This window comes from Brassica rapa, chromosome A07, assembly GCF_000309985.2.
Source record: "Brassica rapa cultivar Chiifu-401-42 chromosome A07, CAAS_Brap_v3.01, whole genome shotgun sequence".
Taxonomy (NCBI): Eukaryota; Viridiplantae; Streptophyta; class Magnoliopsida; order Brassicales; family Brassicaceae; genus Brassica; species Brassica rapa.
In genome coordinates, this window is record NC_024801.2 from 20,852,665 (window position 1) to 20,873,172 (window position 20,508).

General features: G+C 30.9%; 1 protein-coding gene across 1 annotated transcript; it reads left to right on the top strand.

The window, feature by feature from the left end:
- Positions 1-5,952: 5,952 nt before the first annotated feature.
- Positions 5,953-19,903, top strand: LOC103830646 (protein SHI RELATED SEQUENCE 5). The gene is made up of 2 exons (XM_009106454.2): positions 5,953-16,658; positions 17,014-19,903. Exons 1-2 carry the CDS (start codon positions 16,034-16,036, stop codon positions 17,382-17,384), a joined length of 996 nt encoding a protein of 331 aa, XP_009104702.1. The 5' UTR covers positions 5,953-16,033; the 3' UTR covers positions 17,385-19,903.
- The last annotated feature ends 605 nt before the right edge of the window (positions 19,904-20,508 follow it).

Consider the following 20,508-nt stretch of genomic DNA (forward strand, 5'->3'; position numbering starts at 1 on the left):
TCAAGGCATCAAAGACAACGAACAATGAATGCATGAAGCACACACATGGATGCACATACGGTAAAGTTACCTTCAAGTTCTGGATAACCACGCAACCAGTTACGAGTGCAAAGCAATGCTTGCACATTGTCTGGAAGAAGGCGGTTTCTGTATGGGGTCAATACACGACCACCGATGCTGAAAGCGGACTCTGATGCAACTGTAGTTATTGGGATACTGAGAAGATCCATTGCTAGCGCAGCTAAGTCACCATGGCGATGCCCATTTTCTTTCCAATAGCTCAAAACTTCTATATCTGCAAAAGCTTTTAACTCAAGCCTCGGCTCTTCCAAATACAACTCCAAACTCGTCTTTGTATTATCTGAACCATGGTGAATACTCCTTTCAAGTTAAAAAAGATCCTATATTGTAATCAGACAAGAACATCAATATAATCAGACAATTTCAACTATACTCATCAAGACAAGAAAAGAAGTAAATTAAGTAATCTTACAGCGTTCAAATCATCATCAAGGGGTGATTCATTAAGAAGGTCATCTGGTGTTGATGAATAGTTAGAACTAAAAGATGAACCCGTCACAGGCTTGCTCGTATACTCTTCGTACAGATCCTTCAGATTCTGCACTATAACCTCAACTTTTTTCTCGGAAGTAGTTGGATCTAACCTATCAAAAGCTTTTTTGAGTATCTGAGTCTTGAACCTTGGATCCAACATAGCTCCCATCGCTAAAACTATGCTATAATCATCCCAGTACTTTGCAAATTTGATTTGCATCCTCCTAGCCATTAACCTCAAATCCTCATCATCACAATCTGCATATTTCCTTAATAGCAATTCGATATTCCAAACTTGAATGAAGTATATATTCGCAGTTGGATATTTCACACCTGAGAAGTATGTTGTGATGGTACTGAAAGGCTTCAGGAAGTCACAAATTTTCTGCCCACGTTCCCATTCTTCCTCTGAAGGTAGCGTGTTATAGCTCCTATCACAAACTTTATAACTAGCAAACGCCATACGGAACTTAAGAGCCCTTGCGAGCATATCATAGGTTGAATTCCAGCGAGTAGATACATCTAAAGACAATCCGGAGCTACCCGTAGTCCCTGAACTTTCAACACAAGCAGCAAAAGCATCTTTCCTTGATTGAGAGGCTTTCACAAACCTCACGCTCTCGCGGATATTCTCCAATAGACTATTAGCTAATTCTAATCCTTCCTTCACTATAAGATTTAGGATATGGGCACAACACTTCACGTGTAAGAACTTTCCATTACATGGCAATCTATTTCCAGCAACCATCTGAAGACGATGTGTAAGAATCTTTTGCATACTAGTATTACTAGTAGCGTTATCTAAGGTGAAGGAGAATACCTTCTTTTCCAAGCCCCACTCCTTCAAGCAACCCAACACCTTTTTAGCTATTTCATCACCCGTGTGAGGAGGCTTGATTTCACAAAACGCCAAGATCTTGTTGTTTAAGGTCCAACCATCGTCAATATAATGGGCGGTCAAACAAATGTACCCCATCACTGTGCGAGCTGACCAAAGATCTGTCGTAAAACACACTCGACTTTTGAGATTTGCAAAAAGTCTTTTGAGCTTTGCTTTCTCCATCTCATATTTCCTGAAGACATCGGCAGCAGCGGTTTGTCGGCATATAGGCACACACTTTGGGTTCAGATATTTATCTCTTGCCCTAACCTTCTCGTACTCCACATACCGAAAAGGCAAATCATGATAGATAATAAGCTCACTAGTCATTTCGCGATTTACTTTGTGATCATACTTCCTTTCAGCATTGCCATCACTTTCAGGCTTCACTGGACAGATTTCTAAATGCCGTTTCAAAGATGATGTTCCATTCTTAACTTCTATTACTAACTCCTTACAGCAATAAATGCAACGCCCTCTGTTCTTTCCATCTATCCCTACACCTACCGGTATGTATTCCTTCCAAACATCAGCCTTTAAGCGTTTGTTAGACTGAAATACCGTTTTTGTTGGTTGAGTCACTTGAGTTTCACTGTGGGCTCCTTGAAGTTCAGCTTCATTCTCCTCTCTGTCCATATCCAGTTGCTCTTCAAGTTCTGCAAGTACTCTCACTGACTGGGAATCCATCTACATATACAAAGAGAAGTTGATGTTTAAGTACATATGCAAAGAGATCAAGCAAACACAGTAACATACCATAACATTCTACATATACTTTAGCTTCTACACTAAAAGGGTCTTCTTTCAACTCTTAAAAAATGTAAATTTTTCACAGTTTTATATAAAACAAGAGAGATTCTCTTTGGGACATTTCGACGAACACATTCAATAATACCCAAATTTTTCATCAACAACACTAATTTTCTTTCACTATCAAAAGAAGCTAGAGAAGAGAGTTAGAGAGGAAACCTGATAATGGGTTTGCTGCAGAGACAAGCGAACAATCAGAATCAAAACCTGATGATGTTTCTTCCCTGAGACAAGAGAACAATCAAAATCAAAATCAAAACAAGAGAGATAGAGAGAACGTGAGAGAGAGAGAGAAAACGTGAGAGAGATAGAGAGAACGTGAGAGAGAGAGAGAGAGAGAATGTGAGAGATAGAGAGAACGTGAGAGAGAGAGAGAACGTGAGAGAGAGAGAGAAAACGTGAGAGAGATAGAGAGAACGTGAGAGAGAGAGAGAGAGAGAGAGAGAACGTGAGAGAGAGAGAGAGAGAACGTGAGAGAGAGAGAGATAACCTGAGAGAGATGAAGAGGACGCAGCTTAATTGAGATTTGAGAGAGACAGACTTCATTTTCCAGATTTGAGAGAGAAGACATAACAAACGACGACGTATATTTTTTTTTTTTAAGTCTGTGGGTACCCAATTACCCTATTGGGTTTACCCAAATTAATATATTCTCTAAAATTAATAACCCATACTAAACCCATCTATCTATTTCAGGGTAAAAACCCAGCCCAATACTTATGGGTTTGGGTAAACCCATGGGTACAAACCCACCGTAACATCCCTAACTCAACAAAATCAATTAAAATATATCACTAGTTTATCATAATTAAACGAAAACTCTGAAAATTTTATTTTTCTTTCGAATCATTTTTTTATCAATATTTCCCTTAGAAGCCAACCTAATAATTATGAATCCTGGATTTAAGTGGCATCTTTTTTCTTTGGTATCGATTTAAATGGCGCACATTTTAATATTTAAGTGGTATATATTTTTTAAATGACAATGGGATCACAAACACTTCACATGTTTATATTTAAATGTACCAGCAAATTTTTTTTTAAATGTACCAGCAAAATATTCTCAAGTTTGTAATCAAATATTAAAAGAATGTTTATTACTAATAAACATAGTTGTGTTATATTCATAATATATATATATATATATATATATTAACGTATACTTGTGTGATCACTACAGTTGTATAGTGAAACGTTTATGTAACTGTACTACTTATAATTTGTATTAATACGTTTTGTTAACGCTGATTTATTAAGATATTACAATTATAAAAAAAATTACATAGACGATTCAACAACCGACAATACTACATGCTTTATGAGGATATATGTCTAACTGCATTACAAGAGCCACCCTATGATATAGATGATACAAATATATTGACTCAAAATTTAAGAGGTTTTCAATACTTTTAAATTATTAAAAAAAAATTAAGGATTAAACCGCAATCTATATAAATTTTAACAATATTATTATCCCACATAAATATTTTTAAGAAATTAATCTTTTTTAATAAATCAAACAAATGATAGAATATAGCTCTATTTATTAACACAACTAATTAATATCCCCCAAAATAATAGATATAATTTTCGCTTTAAAAATTAAGAACTTATAAAATATATTTTCATAATTTTACACTCTCTATGGTCTGTATACTATTCAAATTAGGTGGCAAATGTATTCACCATATTATAACATCGTCGTTTTTACTAGGAATTCCCCTATTTAACTTAATATATTTATAAAACTTATTGTATCTTAACATAATCATTTTCTCTAATATTTTTATAAGATTGAATCCCATATAAATAAAATTTTAAAATTAATGAAATCTATAAAATTTCCTTAGTTTATATAACAGAATAAGATATATGAATCACTAAAAACATTTCCAATCATTATATTATTTATGCAATAAATAATTAAGATTTTCAACCGAGATATATGATAGATTACAGTTATTAAATGATTTCCTTATTAACCGATATTTTCTGTGATTCTAATAATATTATAACACATATTTTGTACGCTAATATTTGGAATTAACAAAATAAAAACTACGTCTAACCGACTAACCCCATCCCTATTCATCTCTAACTTATTTTGTATCACGCTTTAAAAAAACATAACTTCTACTGTGTAAATAATAAAAAAACTTGAAAGCTGTGAAATCATTCAAAACATGATGGCTTTGAATGTACTGCAACTTTAGGTTAAACAATATTACCATTATCTTAAATTTTTGCTTAAATTTGGTTATACAAGTTTAAAATTTGAGTAGACATGATTTGATTTAAATGGGATCGGTAAAAAAACAATCTGGTTCATAAATTAATATGGTTCAATCAAGATCAACCAAATTTAATTCAGTTCATTCGTAGAATAAAAATAAATTTAAACTAAATGCTTTTTTAGTTATTCTCCATGAATTGTACAAACATAACTAAGTTTAGTTATTAAAATTTTCAATAGAGATAATTATGAAATGAAATTTTGAATACAAAACAAATGATATCAAATATAAATTAATATTTTTATTTTAAGTATTTTTTCCCTTGAAATTTTCCATTCTTATATCAACTTTCCAAAAACGATTACAAACCATCAAAGATTACAATCTGTAAAGGGGTATATTGAATCTGAAATTTGAAGTGATGTGATTTTTAATGAGTTTTCAAATGATCGTAGGAGAATCTGAAAATTTGGTGAGATTTTTGTTAAATAACTCTAGAATTTCATATAAAACTAGAGATTTGGATTTTTATTCTTATAACTAAAGAAATCCTCTCAAACACTCTAGAAACACTTAAAGCATTTTAAAATCTCTAACTTAAATTTTGTTCAATAACAGTAGATTTCAAAGTATTTTATAAAATGACAAGTTTAATAACACTGGATTTCAAAGTATTTTTCTAAATTAATGTTTAAATAACAGTGAATTTGTCATTTTAATACAAATCAGTTCAAACTCCAAACGAAAAGAAATCAACAAGCTTAATATAAATTATTGCTTTAAAGTGATAATGGCACTAATAATTCACATACATCAGATTGGTATGTTTCGATAATATCTTTACATCGCCATGGGACTAGTTGTCCAAAATATCTAAATCAACGATATATCATATTGGAATGTTTCGATAATATCTATACATAGGGACTAGTAGTGCGAAATATCTAAAACAGCGAGGGGGTTTGTATACTACCTCAAAAACAAAAAAGGGCCAATTAGTCACCATCTCTCAAGTCCACTACACTGCCCATTCTTTTTTTTGAACTGAATTGATTCCATTCTTTGCATCAATATATGCAGAGATCCTCATAATTGATTCTAGTTTTGGGTTGTCTCACCTTTTTAATTCACTTTTATTGACTAGTTTACGATCACTATTTGAAAAACAAACGAAAAGGCTTGGCTAGCCTGATGTGTATCGTTTCTACTGGGCTAAAACCCAAAACACTAAGGCTTGGCTAGCTTGTTTTGTTTTTTTCTCATGCTTTCAATAGAAAAAAAGTTGCAAAAAAAAAAAAAAAACAAACGAAAAGGATACACCCAACTTTTGACCGAGTAGATGTCATTGTTAATGTTTTTAATGCCCCGTGCCATGTGTTTCGATTATCATACAACTTTTATAACCTAGAGTACTCTCTGCTAATTCTTCATGTACAATAAGTTATAACGTATCAAAACGACGAGACCCAAACATATATATAGTATTAAATTTATATTATTAAAACTGAAGTATATTTTTTAATTAACCTTTTATTTATCTTCATAATTACAGTTTATGCCATTGAGTTAATATTTATTAATTTTATAATAAAATCATCTATTATTGATTATAAAAAAAATAACTGATTATTTAGCATGGAAACCAACTCCTAAGTTACTACATTTGTTTCTATTTTCTAACCATCCAGATTTGGTTAACATTCACGATGGGGTAATTTAATATATTAAATTTGCATTCAGAAAAAACATTCATTAATTTATATAAGATATTCCTAGGAATAATTTGTGTAACACTAAAATTAATTATTAATTACATTATATTTGTATTTAACTTTCAAAATTTTGAATTATTGATAACTTAATATTTTTTTTGTTAGCAACGTAAATAGATTCATATAGATTTTGCAAACCAAACTGAAAACTCCGCATCCATATGGACGACAAAAGACATTTGCTTCCATCCACTACGTAGTGCAAAACTGTCCGCCCCTGAATTATGCGTCTGTGGTATATGAATGAGCTATGAGGCTGTTGAAACTTCTCTTCAAGAACTATATATCTTCCAAATAATTTGCAAAGGCTGGTATTTCTTCTGGTTCTGAAACCATATTCACCAACTGAGAACAATCTGTTGCAAATGTGACAGTAAATTATCGTAGGTTCCTCATGTATTCCGTTGTCCAAATGAGAGCATTTATCTCTGAATGAAGTGGCGACGGACTCGCTCTTGTATTTATCGCTCCCATTAAACCATCAAAACCTTCCAATGTGCTACCACCCTTGTTCCGAATAAGTTTCCTGAGTTTTCCATGATCTATCCGTAAAATACCATCTACTGGAATAGATAGTACTGTTGCTTATACTGTAATCGATTATAATTGATTCCCTATGTAACTGAAATATGTGTCTCAGCCCATAGCATTGACTCAGTTTCTGCCAATTTGAGAGTATCTCTAGAATCAATATCTAAAATGCTAAATACTTTGTTGTTTCTTTTTTTTCATATGTACCATAAGATCCATGAAAAATGATGATCTTCTAATTGCGTAGAAACCCTTCAGAATAAATGATCCATGTTCGAAAAAATGACTGAGTAGGAAATATATCCTGATTCGATGGAGTTCGTGAGAGCACCCAAACCTGAATCGCTCGTGGACATTAAAAAATACATGATTTATAGATTTCTGAGATGCTCTACATCGTGCACAAATTCTATCCCCTTGTATTTTTCTTGCTCTCAAAATTTTCTTAACCGCTATACATCCTGATAAGACAATGAGAATATTTAAATTTCAAACTTTGCATTGATTTAAATAAAAAACTACTAAAACTATTAAATATCTCACAGTGAGAATTTTTTATCAGTGATTTAAAAATTTTGCTATATAAAAGATACAAATAATCAAAAATATAAGTAAAAACATCATTTAATAGATTTTAATATTAAAATATGTATCTATGATAATATAATTCAAATTTAATTATATACCATATTAAATAAAAAGGGATTGTTTGGGGTAATAAAATTTATTTATATGCTCGCGCGCACTAATTTAATTATATATGTAGTATGTACTGAATTTTTAATTATTCAATATATATTTACTATTTTATAATATGTAAGAGAATACATAATACGTAAACCTAGTTTTTATATACAATGTTTATTAAGTAAAAGTCGCGGATCTTAACCTATATACCATATCATTTTGATTGGTTTAGTATCTAACCAGAATATGAGTAACAAATTACTGACAATTAAAAACCATTGATTTATCACAAATGTTATATACTACAAATCTAAAATAAACACTATTATAGATGCATTTTGTGCAACCATAACATTTTTGTGCCGTGAAAAAATTTATATGCTGGTCAAGCTCTACAATAATCTTATTTTTGTATTCCAAATAAATATATCTTGACTTGCATATTCTTCTGCAACAGCAGAATCTGCATTACCATAAATATGGCATATGTCATTATCTTTAGCTTGTGATGATGATGATCCTGATTGGATGCAGAGGTGGTTTCATATGCTTCATCACTGATACTAATGAAGAAGGATTAATCGAGTTTCGAGCTTTCTGTTTGTACAGTTGCAGGTTAAGGTGATCGTTATCTGAATCTCTTCGAACTCTCAAGTTGTAACAGTTATTTTTCACGTCTTGTGCAAACTCTAAAGCCTTTTTGAGATCTGCACCATTCTCTTGTCTTTTGTGGATTTTTTAATATCAAGGGCTTTAAAGTATAGAAGAAGAAACTTCTAGATTATAAATATAGACGCAAAAAGTTCTGGATATAGCTTTAAAGTTATTCGAAGTCATTCGAAAGAACAATCTGGGCCGTCCGAGGTTAAAACCCCGCAATAGTTTTCAATATTTCTTACCACTACAAAATTATATAAGATCAAATAGGCCAACTCACTTATTTATACTGAAACTAGAGTATATGCTAAAGATTCGTGAATAGTCTACAAGCAAATAGAAAATTATACAAAATTTTATAGAATAAATGTTCTATACATGTGAGCTAGATAAAACACACATATCAATATAACATACAACTCTCTGAAGTCTGAAGAGTGCATGGTGGTGGTCACATGACATATGTCAATGACTAAATGAGCCTTTGTAACCTTCGTGGAGACCACACCTTTGTCTTTTCTTCGGCCGGTCTCTTCTCCTTAAAAAGCATATGTAGGCCTGTTATATTAGAGCATCAGCATTGGAGGTTCACTAGGGGGGTTCACACGTTTTTCAAAAAAAAAAAATTATAATATGTAACAGTGATGATCCTGGCTCTCCAAACCTCTTCTGTATGAACCTGGATCATAACTGTTCAGCGGGCCCCACGCCACGTGGCGGCCCGCTATTGGTCAATTTTTTTTTTTTTTTTTTAACGAAAAAAAAAAAAATAATAATAAAATATTCAAATTATGAACCCCAACCAGGGGTTCATTAATGCTGGTGCTCTTATACGCTTTATCCGTACTTGCATATTAACATTAGCATTTATTGTAAGAATACGAGATAAACTTGAATAGAATGAATAACAATAGATAATAGATGAAAAGACTAGAAAAATCAACACCCTTTTTCAAAAGAAAAAAAAAAGAGATCATAGAGAATAGAGATGTAAATATAATTTTCTTAATATTTAACAGTTGTGACTATACAAAATTATAAGTAGATATAACTTTTCAAGGAAGTTAAACAAATTTGGTTTATTAAAATATATATATATATATATATTTACTATTCAACTTATTGTTTTCTTAACGCTTCTCCTCAAACTGACCATATGAATTCCAGAGATTAAGTTTGGAACCATACAGATTTATCTTATTAAGAACATAAGTGCGGAAAATGATTTGAGACAAAATCATACTTAGAAATAAAAAGAATATAAATTTTATGGGGTAAGGATTAAGATAGATCTATGAGTCCAAGTTTCAAATAAATAAATTCACAAACATTGTTGTTAACTGTTTTGGTAAAAATAGCTAGTTGATTCGAGGTCTTTCGGTAGGATGGTAAAATCATTCTTTGCTTAACCATTTGTCTTACTTTGTGATAATCCATTTTGATGTAATTGGTTCTCTTATAAAACATTAAGTTGGATGCAATGTGAATTGTGAATGATTGTTTGATTGGCACAGTACCATTGTGCCGGGTGATTCAATTCTCAAATCTTTGAGAAGAGTTTTGAGCCAAATAAACTCATTAGTGAGCTTCTTCATATGATTCAATCGATTCGATTTTTTAAAAAAAATATTATGATAATTTCTTTTGTGTTTGAGAAAAAAATCTTGGGCGACAATGTTAATCATTTGAATATGTTGTATAACCTCATTGGCTACGCATGACATATAGCATTTTTCGTTATTGCTGGAATTATTTAAAATAACATAAAGATATATTTGAAAACATCTATACTAAAAGTGAATGAGTTAGCAGCAGCTTGTATACATATATTTTCGATAACAATAACAAATGTGAAATTTTAACATACTACTAGATGTTCTAGGGTTAACAAATGTCAAACATCTATACATAAAATATATTTGAAAACATTTATACTAAAAGTGAATGAGCTAGGGTTAACTAATCTAGACTTAAAATTTAAATTTGAGAGGTGGGTAGGGTTTTTAGAATGTGAAATATAGGATTTTATTAAATATATAAATAAATATTTAATTTTTTTTTAAATAGTTTCAAAAATAATTTTTGATTTTCAAAAAATAATTTTGAAAATAAAAACAAATTTCAAAAAACAAATTAAAAAAAACTTTATAAAAAAGTTCAAAAAGTATAATAATTATTTATAACGTATATATATAAAACAATGATATAAAAGTCTTTTGTCACTTAGTGAAGAAATCATTTTTGAAAATATCTCTTTAGTGGTGGTAAACATGAATAACGGTACCAAGAAAGTGATAAACATGAATATTTCTCATTATAATTAACATTTTCATATTATTAAATGATATGATAATATTGATTTAAAATTTAATTAAATAGTAATAAATTTTTTAATGATAGATAGGTATGTTATAGATAAAATTATGTTATAAATTTTTATATAATATTATAAGATGTCAATCTATTATTAAAAACATACTAAAAAGCTAAATAATTATAACAAGAAGCAAAAAATTTAAATAAATATTCGTTATTTTAATTTATTAGTTTAATTATTGCTAGTTTTTTATAATAAAGGAAATACTATATAAATTTTTTAATCAATCTAATATGTATTATATCATTTCATAATTTTAATTTTTTTTGCAATTTCATTAATTTTTCGTAACTTAACTATCTTTTCCGTGACTATGCAATGTCTACAAATCATAACCTAACTTGTAAAGTACTTAAGTAATTACATTTACAAATAAAGAAGCTAGTGCTTAGTCAACAAGAATCCTAAAATACTAAAGATTCGTGTATCGGGCCCCTAATACGATTAATTATATTTTGATTAACTAATACGTTACGTACGATCAAACCATTATACATAAAGTTCGTATTAAAATAAATTCCAGTCTTTTCTTCAAAAAAATAAAATAAATTCCAGTCAGTTTTACACAATGGGAAATTTGATCCTATAACCAAAAAAAAAACTATATTTCATCATCTAACCATATAACCCTCTCTCTCTTCATTTGACCCTATAACCAAAAAAAAAACTATATTTCATCATCTAACCATATAACCCTTTCTCTCTTCATTTCTCTTCCTATCTCTCTCTACCTTCTTACTACAAAACTAATATTTTTTCCATTATAGTCATCTAGCAAATTAACCCTTACACAATTCATGTTGGGGTGGACCTAGTCTTGTTTTCAACTGATGCTCTACTTCCTGGTTTCTACAGTAAAAGGTTATAAAACAGAATCTAAATTAATTTTCAGTATAAATTGTAAAAGAATATTATGTTTAGTATATTTAAAACATCTACCACTTCCTGACGTTGTTTATGAATACATAGTTTAAATTAAACGTCCCAATTTTGGGTGTCAGGATTAGGGCTGGACAAGAAAGGGCTAGACAAGAAAATTTAACCGAACTAAATCGAAAAGAACCAGTTGAATTCAAACCGACCCAAACCAAACAAAAGCATATGTTCCAACCATTCAGAAATATATTTTATTAACTCAAATAGTTTAGTTTATAGTCCAGTTTTAAACCAAATCAAAAACCAAAATGTTTATTTAATTATATTAAATATATATGCTAATAATATTAAGATTTTAAGATATTTAACCATCTAAACTAAACAAGTAGATATAATTTTATATATTTTACTTTCAAATAAACAGAAAAATATAACTAGCAACAAACTAAAAGAACATAGTCTCATATACTATCATCAAAACCAAAAACTACCTATGATATATATATATATATATCGTTTAAAGATAATCATATAAAATATTTGATTACATCGCATTTTTATTATGATGTTTGTCATTACGTTTAAATATAAAAACATTAATAATTTAGTGTCAATTTGTTTTTGTTTTATAAATTATATATTCGTAACCAAACTAAAATAAACTTAAAACAATTCAACTAAACAAACATAAACAAACAAAACCAAACACAAACCAGAACGAACACAAAACAAACTAATTTTGTTAACTTCAATAGGTAAAGATGACATGATTTGAACCCGTGATATTTTGTACCCAAGAAACGCAAAAGCGTCTACACACGGGCACACTTCTATCTGATGCACAGAAGAACATTGTCTGATTATGCTCACCAGACGACGAGTCACTGGCGGCGTCATCAGCGCGTCACGGCAATCGTTTTTCTCCATCTATAACTGATTTGTAAGGTATGAAATTCTTTACTAACAATTAGTATGATTTAAGAAAAAAATAATAGAAACAAATCGTTTTAATAACCATAAACTGATTTGTAAGGTATATAAGATAAAAGTTTTTTTTTTTGTCAAAACATTATTTTCACTTAACTTATTTTAAAAAAAAAACTTTCAAATTTTATAAAAAAACTAATTTTGTTAACTTCAATCAAAGTGTTTTAGATTTAAACAAACCAAACCGAACATTAATTTGAACCGAAATGCCTATCCTTTGTCCTGGTTTTTTGGATATTTGGAAGCTTAGCTTCTGCAATCCTTTTCAGATCATTTTTGATAATAGTTTTGTTGTAAGAATTAGTTTTAAGTTATGTTTGCATTTTTATCCTCTCTTTTTTTACATCACATTTTTATCCTCTTTTATATTTGTGATTTCAGTGTCTTTTATGTTTTTAACAAAGTTTTAGATGATTGGAAAATAAAATATGAACTTCATATTTATCAAAATATTTTATAGAATAAAAACTTTTCAGCAAAACAAAACTAAACACAGATATTCTAAAGGACTAGTATATGTTATACATGTATATTATTAATGGTACAGTGTACCGGTATTTATATTGTGAAAATGATTGTATATTAGCTGGCCTCTTGATACCGATTTTTTTTAATCAAAATCTAGTCATGAGAATTGAGAAGTCAAATCTCACTCGTGATCTGATATTATGTATGAATAATTTAATATGCATTAGAATTGTCAACAATTTGCAAGAGAAGGTAATACTATTGATTTGTAAATTTCTTTTTCGTTTACCAAATTTATATAAATATAAGTTTGATATAATACATAATTGAGAATATATATAACTATCTAAAAATTTCACCTAAAAAAAAGCTAAGAGAGAAAATAAAATATTTTGAAATTTTTAATATTTATATTATATTTTTGCTGGAAGATTATTTTCGGTTGTTTATATATTTTCGTCGTCAAATTATACATTCAATTAATAAAATAGCTCTATGCATGTGCGTCATATTCACAATGAATATTTTATTTGAAATATATGAATAGAACCAAAAATATATAGCTAGTATGTCTTTTTAATCAATTTGATTTCACTAATGTATAATAATTAATACTATCTGATCACTCAAACATATATAAACTAAATATATGATCTGAATGGTAACCTATCAGACAATTGCAAAACAACTGGTTTTAATTGTAACAAAAATATATAAATACATAGATATATATAAATATTTTTGTTTCTATTAACGGTAGTGTACGGTACGGTCTGTCACCATTTAGAACCATAAAATATAAACTTCAAAATAATTTATTAATATCAAATGTGCTTAATTGGCTTTTAAAAGAAAGAGCTTAATTATCAAATGCAAATTGCGCCGCTAATTCACGCGGTTCCACGTGATCAAAGACACTAGAGTGGGTCTGCTTGCTTCGGTTCTAATGTCAATCCAAGTTTTGACTTATGACTAACTACGTAATATTTAGTGACTCAATTTTAATTTTATAAAAATATGTTACACCAACAAAAATCATAAATATGATGACCAATTGCTACGTACTTGTATAAAATACTTGAGAGGTAATAATTAATTAGTAGCTAGTTTCAGATGAAGTCATAAAACCACGGACGGTTTTACTCATCCAAGTATATATATTGTCGTGTGATTACACATCCACTTATAATTGGATTATTTCGGTGTTACGTTGCTCTATTTTTTATATGTAAAGAAAAATAGCAAAACAGTCCTGCTATTGTCTATTTATTCGAATGATTTTTTCTCGAAAATAAAAAGAAAAATATTAACGATTTTTTTTTGGACAAAGAAAAAGAAAAATATGAACGTGAAAGCAAAGTTTTCTACTTCAACTAAAACGCGCTGAAAATTCTAAGTAGAGAGAGAAATACATAATGTCAACAGTTTGCGTAAGAATGGGGACGATCACATCCATTCATCGGCTAATAATAATAATGACTCGTGAGCTAAACATTAGACTAGGGATCACTATCCAGCAAAAGTCCTTTAACACCACAGCACACACAGCACAAATATATTTATTATAGTTCAATTTCTGAAAACTACTCTTCTTCTATCATCTTTTCATATATATATCTTAGCACACATATAGCTGGTTTTCTGAAGAGAATCATTTTAATTACATTATACAGTCACTAACGTTTTTTTGGAAATTTACAAGAAAACACGAATTAAAGGTATTTTGCTAGATTCTAAATTTGAATAGGTGGCAAATTCGACCACATATAATAAATAAACGTTTTACAACTAAAATCTAGTAAATTGAAATTTGTCTGACATTCTTATTGTTCTTTACGAAAGAGATTTCCTACGTGATTGAATGTTCACCTAGTTATACACTTTACTAATGCCGTGGCAGAAAATGATATATATACATCTTTTAACGCCATGAAACCCTGGTTAGACGAATAAAAACATAAAAGTACATATTCCATTTGTTTATAAATAAGTGTCATTTTAACATTTTCCACACAAATTTAGAAAGTGGCAGAAATATATGTAAGTTATTATTAATTATATTTCTACCAATAATATTTGAGATAAATAAAATTATTTATAAAATTAATGCAGTTTTTAATTAATTTTCAGTTGAAAATAAGTATAATTTGCATTGAAATTACAAAGTGACATTTTTTATGTAACAAGAAAAAAAAATTGATCAGACAGTGTGGTACGCTTGCGAGATAATCTACTCTATAACATTAAGTGCGTTCCTTCCGGGATCGACCGGATCAGTCGCCCATAGAAAGAGTATAAAATATTAAAATGACACTTATTATAAAATAGAAGGAGTAGAAGTTAGTGCACGTTGAAGAAGTTATATCGTCGACTATGCCAATGAAAGGTTTAATTGCCGTGATTAAGCTGCAAAACTTACAATAAGATCATCCGTGACGATAAAATGTCATAGCAAGTTTGACGTTAGATTTCCCGTAACTATTTTGAGAAAAAGGACTTACAATAGTTATGTTTTCTCTTTTCCCCCTTCAAACTATTTTCTTCTTCTTCTTCTTTAATTTTCCTTTTGCGCACTGTTTTTATATATAGTTTCATATAATTCTAATTCGGACGGAAAGGGAAAGAAAAGATAAACAAACGGTCAGCAGGGTTTTGCGGGGGAGGTACGAGTGGAAATAAACAAACGAGTGCTCCAATAGAGAAAATGAATATTAACATACACAATGGACGTTACTCTTAAGAAAATTACTAAACGTAAAAAAAATTACTAAAAGTAATGTCATATTATTTTTCTTTTTCTTGTATTTTTTTTTCTTTTAAACATACATAGTGAGTGATATTTATGTGATGGGGATTCACTCAACTGGAAGATAACTGTAGTGAAACGCCCAAAGCAAAAGATCTTCATGGGACTCTCTATGTCTTAAAAGCCTCTCTCTCCCTCTCTCTCTCTCCCTCTCTCGCTCTCTCTCTCTCCCCACAGAAAACACAGCAATTTCCACTTCCAGAGATCAAAATTGTGTTGTCCAAAATTGATGAAGAGAGACTAATTCCAAGGCATTTGCAGTCTCTTAATCCATTTCTCCTCATCATTTAATTACTCTCAAAATCTCCAAGCAAAGAAAAGCTTTGACTCTTTCTTGGATCTCTTTGGGGTGTGTTGTGTGTGTGATGTGGATTATCCCTAGGGAAATAAATGGCAGGATTTTTTTATCTAGGAGGGAGAGACAACAACAAGCAAGATCTTCATCAAGTGGACAAGAGCAGTTATCTTTATCTCTACAAGGACGAGATTTATAACACCAACAAGGGTTTCGAGATTTGGCCTCCTCAATACTTCCAAGAACAACATCAACAACATGTCACAGCTCCTGCAAACTTCTACTCCTTTGGAATGGTCCCAAGCGGAAGCAGCAGCAACAACAACAACAATAACAGGAGCCGGAGTTTACACTTCAACGTAGTCTCCGATCATGAGCCGGGAGGATTCACGGTAACAAGACAAGGAAGTATGAATTGTCAAGATTGTGGGAATCAAGCTAAGAAAGATTGTTCTCATATGAGATGTAGAACATGTTGTAAAAGCCGAGGCTTTCACTGTCAGACTCACGTTAAGAGCACTTGGGTTCCTGCTGCTAAACGCCGTGAGCGTTTAGCTCAACTCGCCTCCTTGCAGCACCGTTCAGCCTTCAGCCGTGAAACGCAAAAGGCAAAACGCCTACGAGAAGCAAATGGTGGTGGTGATAATGTTGATAAAGACCATAGTGGTAGTGCTGGATCGGCTATTGCTACCCGTGTGGCGAATGCTAATTCTAATTCAGGTAAACTTTGATCATGGTCTGTGTTTTTTAAATTGGTGATACTGAATTTAGCTTACAAAATTGATTTGAGTTTTCAAGAAAAGTGTCAAAGTTTTAATTATGAATGTCTGTGGAGAAGTACAACATCATTTGCGTGTGAATGAGGATGTCCGCCGGATATTACTGTTCCTTAGTAAACCTGACGACACAAAAGGGTTTATCCAAAATTAATTTCACGTAAACGCAATGCAATATATATTTACAGATTTCTTTTCTTCATTGGATATAAAATCAAGAACATTTTAATTACTATAATAGGCCAAAATATTTTAGGTTTATCTTTTTTTTCATTTTATAATCATTAATGAAATTTTAGGGTTTGAGGTGAGTCAAAACTTACCACCGGAAGTTAGCTCACCGGCGGTTTTTCGATGCGTTCGAGTGAATTCGATAGAAGAGGATGAAGATGATCAAGAATATGCTTATCAAACGGCTGTGAACATTGGAGGACATATCTTCAAAGGCATTCTTTATGACCAAGGACCAGAACAAGATCACCATCACCAACTTAACCTCCTTGCTCCCACAGCTACAACCACCAATGCTGAAGAGACTGCTGCTAAAACGGCGGTTACTGTTGCCGGAAACAATAATACTGGATTAATACTCGATCCTTCGTCGCTTTATCCGGTTCAGCTTAGCTCCTACATCTCCGGTACGCCATTCTTCACACCTCCGAGGTCTTGAGATTCAGACACAATTATTGAATATTATTTCATCTTTACAATGTAATTGTAATAAGAGACCTTTGTATTCGCCTTTGTCTTTTGAAATTTCCAACAATTTGATAAAACTCCCTTAATTATCTAGGTTGTTACTTAGTGGTGGGTGATTAACATGCACATCTTTCGTGTATGTATCTTTAAGATCAATGGGAGTTAAGTTACTGTTCTAGTTTCAAAAAAATTTTAAAAAAATTATTGCTTGTTTATTGCATTTTCTCAATTTCCTCTTGTAGTTATTCGTTATATATTTCTACTTGAGACCATTTCTACATCTCTTTTTAGTTCATTGCCTAGGATCGATCTCTAATTGTGTCAATTTGAATGTCTTCTGGTAGAAGTTTTATATATTACTAATTATATCACTGTCTTTTTATAGGTGTAAGAAATATAGTACGAACTTTTTAATCAATTAATAAAAGTATTTTTGGGTTTGATATTGAATTAGCTTTCTGGTGGTGTTGAGCTCGAAGTTGCTTTTCCCCCGTTTATCCGTTTGCTTGCCAGATCTTAACATGACTTATAACTAGGTTTCGTGTTCCATTGATCAAAGATTTAAAAAACCTTATATAAAGAAACTTTAAACAGTTATTGTATTACCCAGTTAAATTTCAATTGAAATATACTATATATGCTATAACTAACATCTCGGAAAAGTTGGAAAAAAAAGAAGGGAAAAACTGGACGGCTTAAAAATCAGATGGATGCATTATCTTTAATCTAGTGAGTCTAAGTTTCGTAACTGAATAAGCCACTAGATTCAACACCTATCTACAATATTGGGTTAATAGATCAAATTATTAGTCCATACGTAACATGTGATTGTTAATTGGTGTAGATGAACGTAAACAGACTCATACAGCGCACTTATGCCAAACTACCCCCTGCAGAACTATGATAATTAGCTATTTGATCATCACTTGCATGGATGTGAGTGTGACTATCATTCGTCTGTAGCTCTCCTCATTTAATATTTTTGTCCTTATAGCTTGTAAGTAGTATTATACACATTTACGGATGACTGAATACTTTCATATACATTACGTCCAAATCGGTTTCGTTATCCTTGTGAATTGATATTTAATGTGACAATATATGCGTGAACTGACAATGTTCTATTAATACCAATAATGATTACCTAGTACTGTTACGGATTGCTTGATTTAGGACAAGTTAAAATGACAGAGGAGAAGATGGAAGTTACTGAAAAATTGTACAGTATCTGACTCATGACATGTGATAACTCGTTTAATTTCAGTCTCTCTCGATCAAATTTGTTTGGTTAACTTTAATAAATAAATCAGTTTCCAATAACAGTAGTTGATCCAAAATTACGAGCACCCCCTCTGATACTTTTCTTAATCTGTGTCACATCTTATTTCGAATAACTCGTAGGATTAGCCTATGGTTTTCCTTTTGGAGTTACCTCTTCTCTAGCCATAATTCTCTGTAACTAATTTTAGTAACTTTTGTGTTTCTTTTTTTTCATTATCACGTATGTGATATGTGGTTCTGTACTTCTGTTGGTACGTATACTTAGAGTTATCCTCACATGTCAAATGCTAGGCAGTTATTAATTACCATAGGTGAAGTTTGAAAGGATAGTTAGCGAGTAAAATATTACTTAATTATGTTGAAAAAGGGAAAATAATAGGGCAAGAAGCACGAAGAGTCCCAAAGACTCGACACATCATATCATGTAATATTGTGAAGTCTATGATCAAAGTGAGAGACTAGTGTCCGGATAAAGATGTTGAAACGCGTCCTCATTCCTCAACTTCTGTTATGCTTATACCTAAGTCGATTATGATGATAGGACAATCTCTTCTCTTTCAATGATTCAACTCCTTTCCATGAATTATAGAAATCTTCTAATACGTCTATAGATATCAAATAGTGACCATGTGAGAAAACTTCGTTTATTGATTAACAAACAAACTGATGGCCCATCTGGCCGCCATTATAAAAAGGAATTGCAGAATTTTCGCATTTTCACTTCGCTCACGTCTCAACCCCTTAAACACAGTTCATGATCATGAATATACGCAACAGCCATGTTGGGGTTGTTAGGATAGGCCGATAGGAATGAGACTTGTACTTATCTAATAATATGTATCTTTCAACAGTTCTCTGTAAATCTCTGGCTCCCTAATCTATAGTACACGGCTATTGCCTATTTTACCCATCATATGATAAACTGCCGTTCTCAAACAAAATATCTAATTTAAATACATAATTTCACACTTATACCAAAAGTTATATGCCTCCAGCTTATTAGTTAAATAAAAAATGACAATCTTAATAAATACAGTGTTAATGTAACGATATATGTAACCAAATCAGAGACAATTCAATATTACCTCAAAAGAATCATTAGGCCATCATCAACGGTAAACTTCTAAATTTCTTGATTCAACTTTAATTTAAATCGCTGTTCAATATTTCAATAGGAATATGACAATTGCATTATGACTTACCTTTAACCATTAAAACAATACCACGTGTCAGCTGAGTTCTCAGAAAGTTTCATCATCTTTTTTTTCCTTTTGTTTCTTTTTTGATTTTCTTTTTTTTTTATTCTCTAGATACTCTAGGAGGAGATACCGCACATTGCACATACATGTACAAGAAAGAGATTGATACCCCATTTGTACATTAACCAACTGAGTGAAAGTTGTGGTTAGGGTTTCTCATGGATTTGGTCAACTTACTTTACGATAATCTTATTTGTCTTATGTCCTTAGCGGCATACACATCTAATCTCGGTGTCTTAATCAGCGCAATCGTTGACCAGATACAATGTGTGTACCCATTTAGTACATACATGCATCATCATGCTTCATGCATGTTGTACAAATCAGGTATTGTAAGAAATTCCCAGAACTTTGAATAAGTCAATTGTGTATCCATTTCAACCAAAGGGCCTAGAACATCTCTAGTGTAAAACTTCAACTTTTCTTCTAAAATAAAATAATTCTATAATGGAGTGAGTTTTTGTTTAATTCTACTTTATTTTGGACTGAAAATTGGAGTAATAAACAAAAAGTAAATACAATCTACTTTTACCCGATTATTGAATAGAAAATGGA

Excerpts from the sequence above, each read along its gene's own strand:
- LOC103830646 (XM_009106454.2), top strand. The coding sequence starts at position 16,034 with ATGGCAGGATTTTTTTATCTAGGAGGGAGAGACAACAACAAGCAAGAT. Across the intron at positions 16,659-17,013 it reads GAATGCTAATTCTAATTCAG|GGTTTGAGGTGAGTCAAAAC; the intron begins GTAAACTTTGAT and ends ATGAAATTTTAG.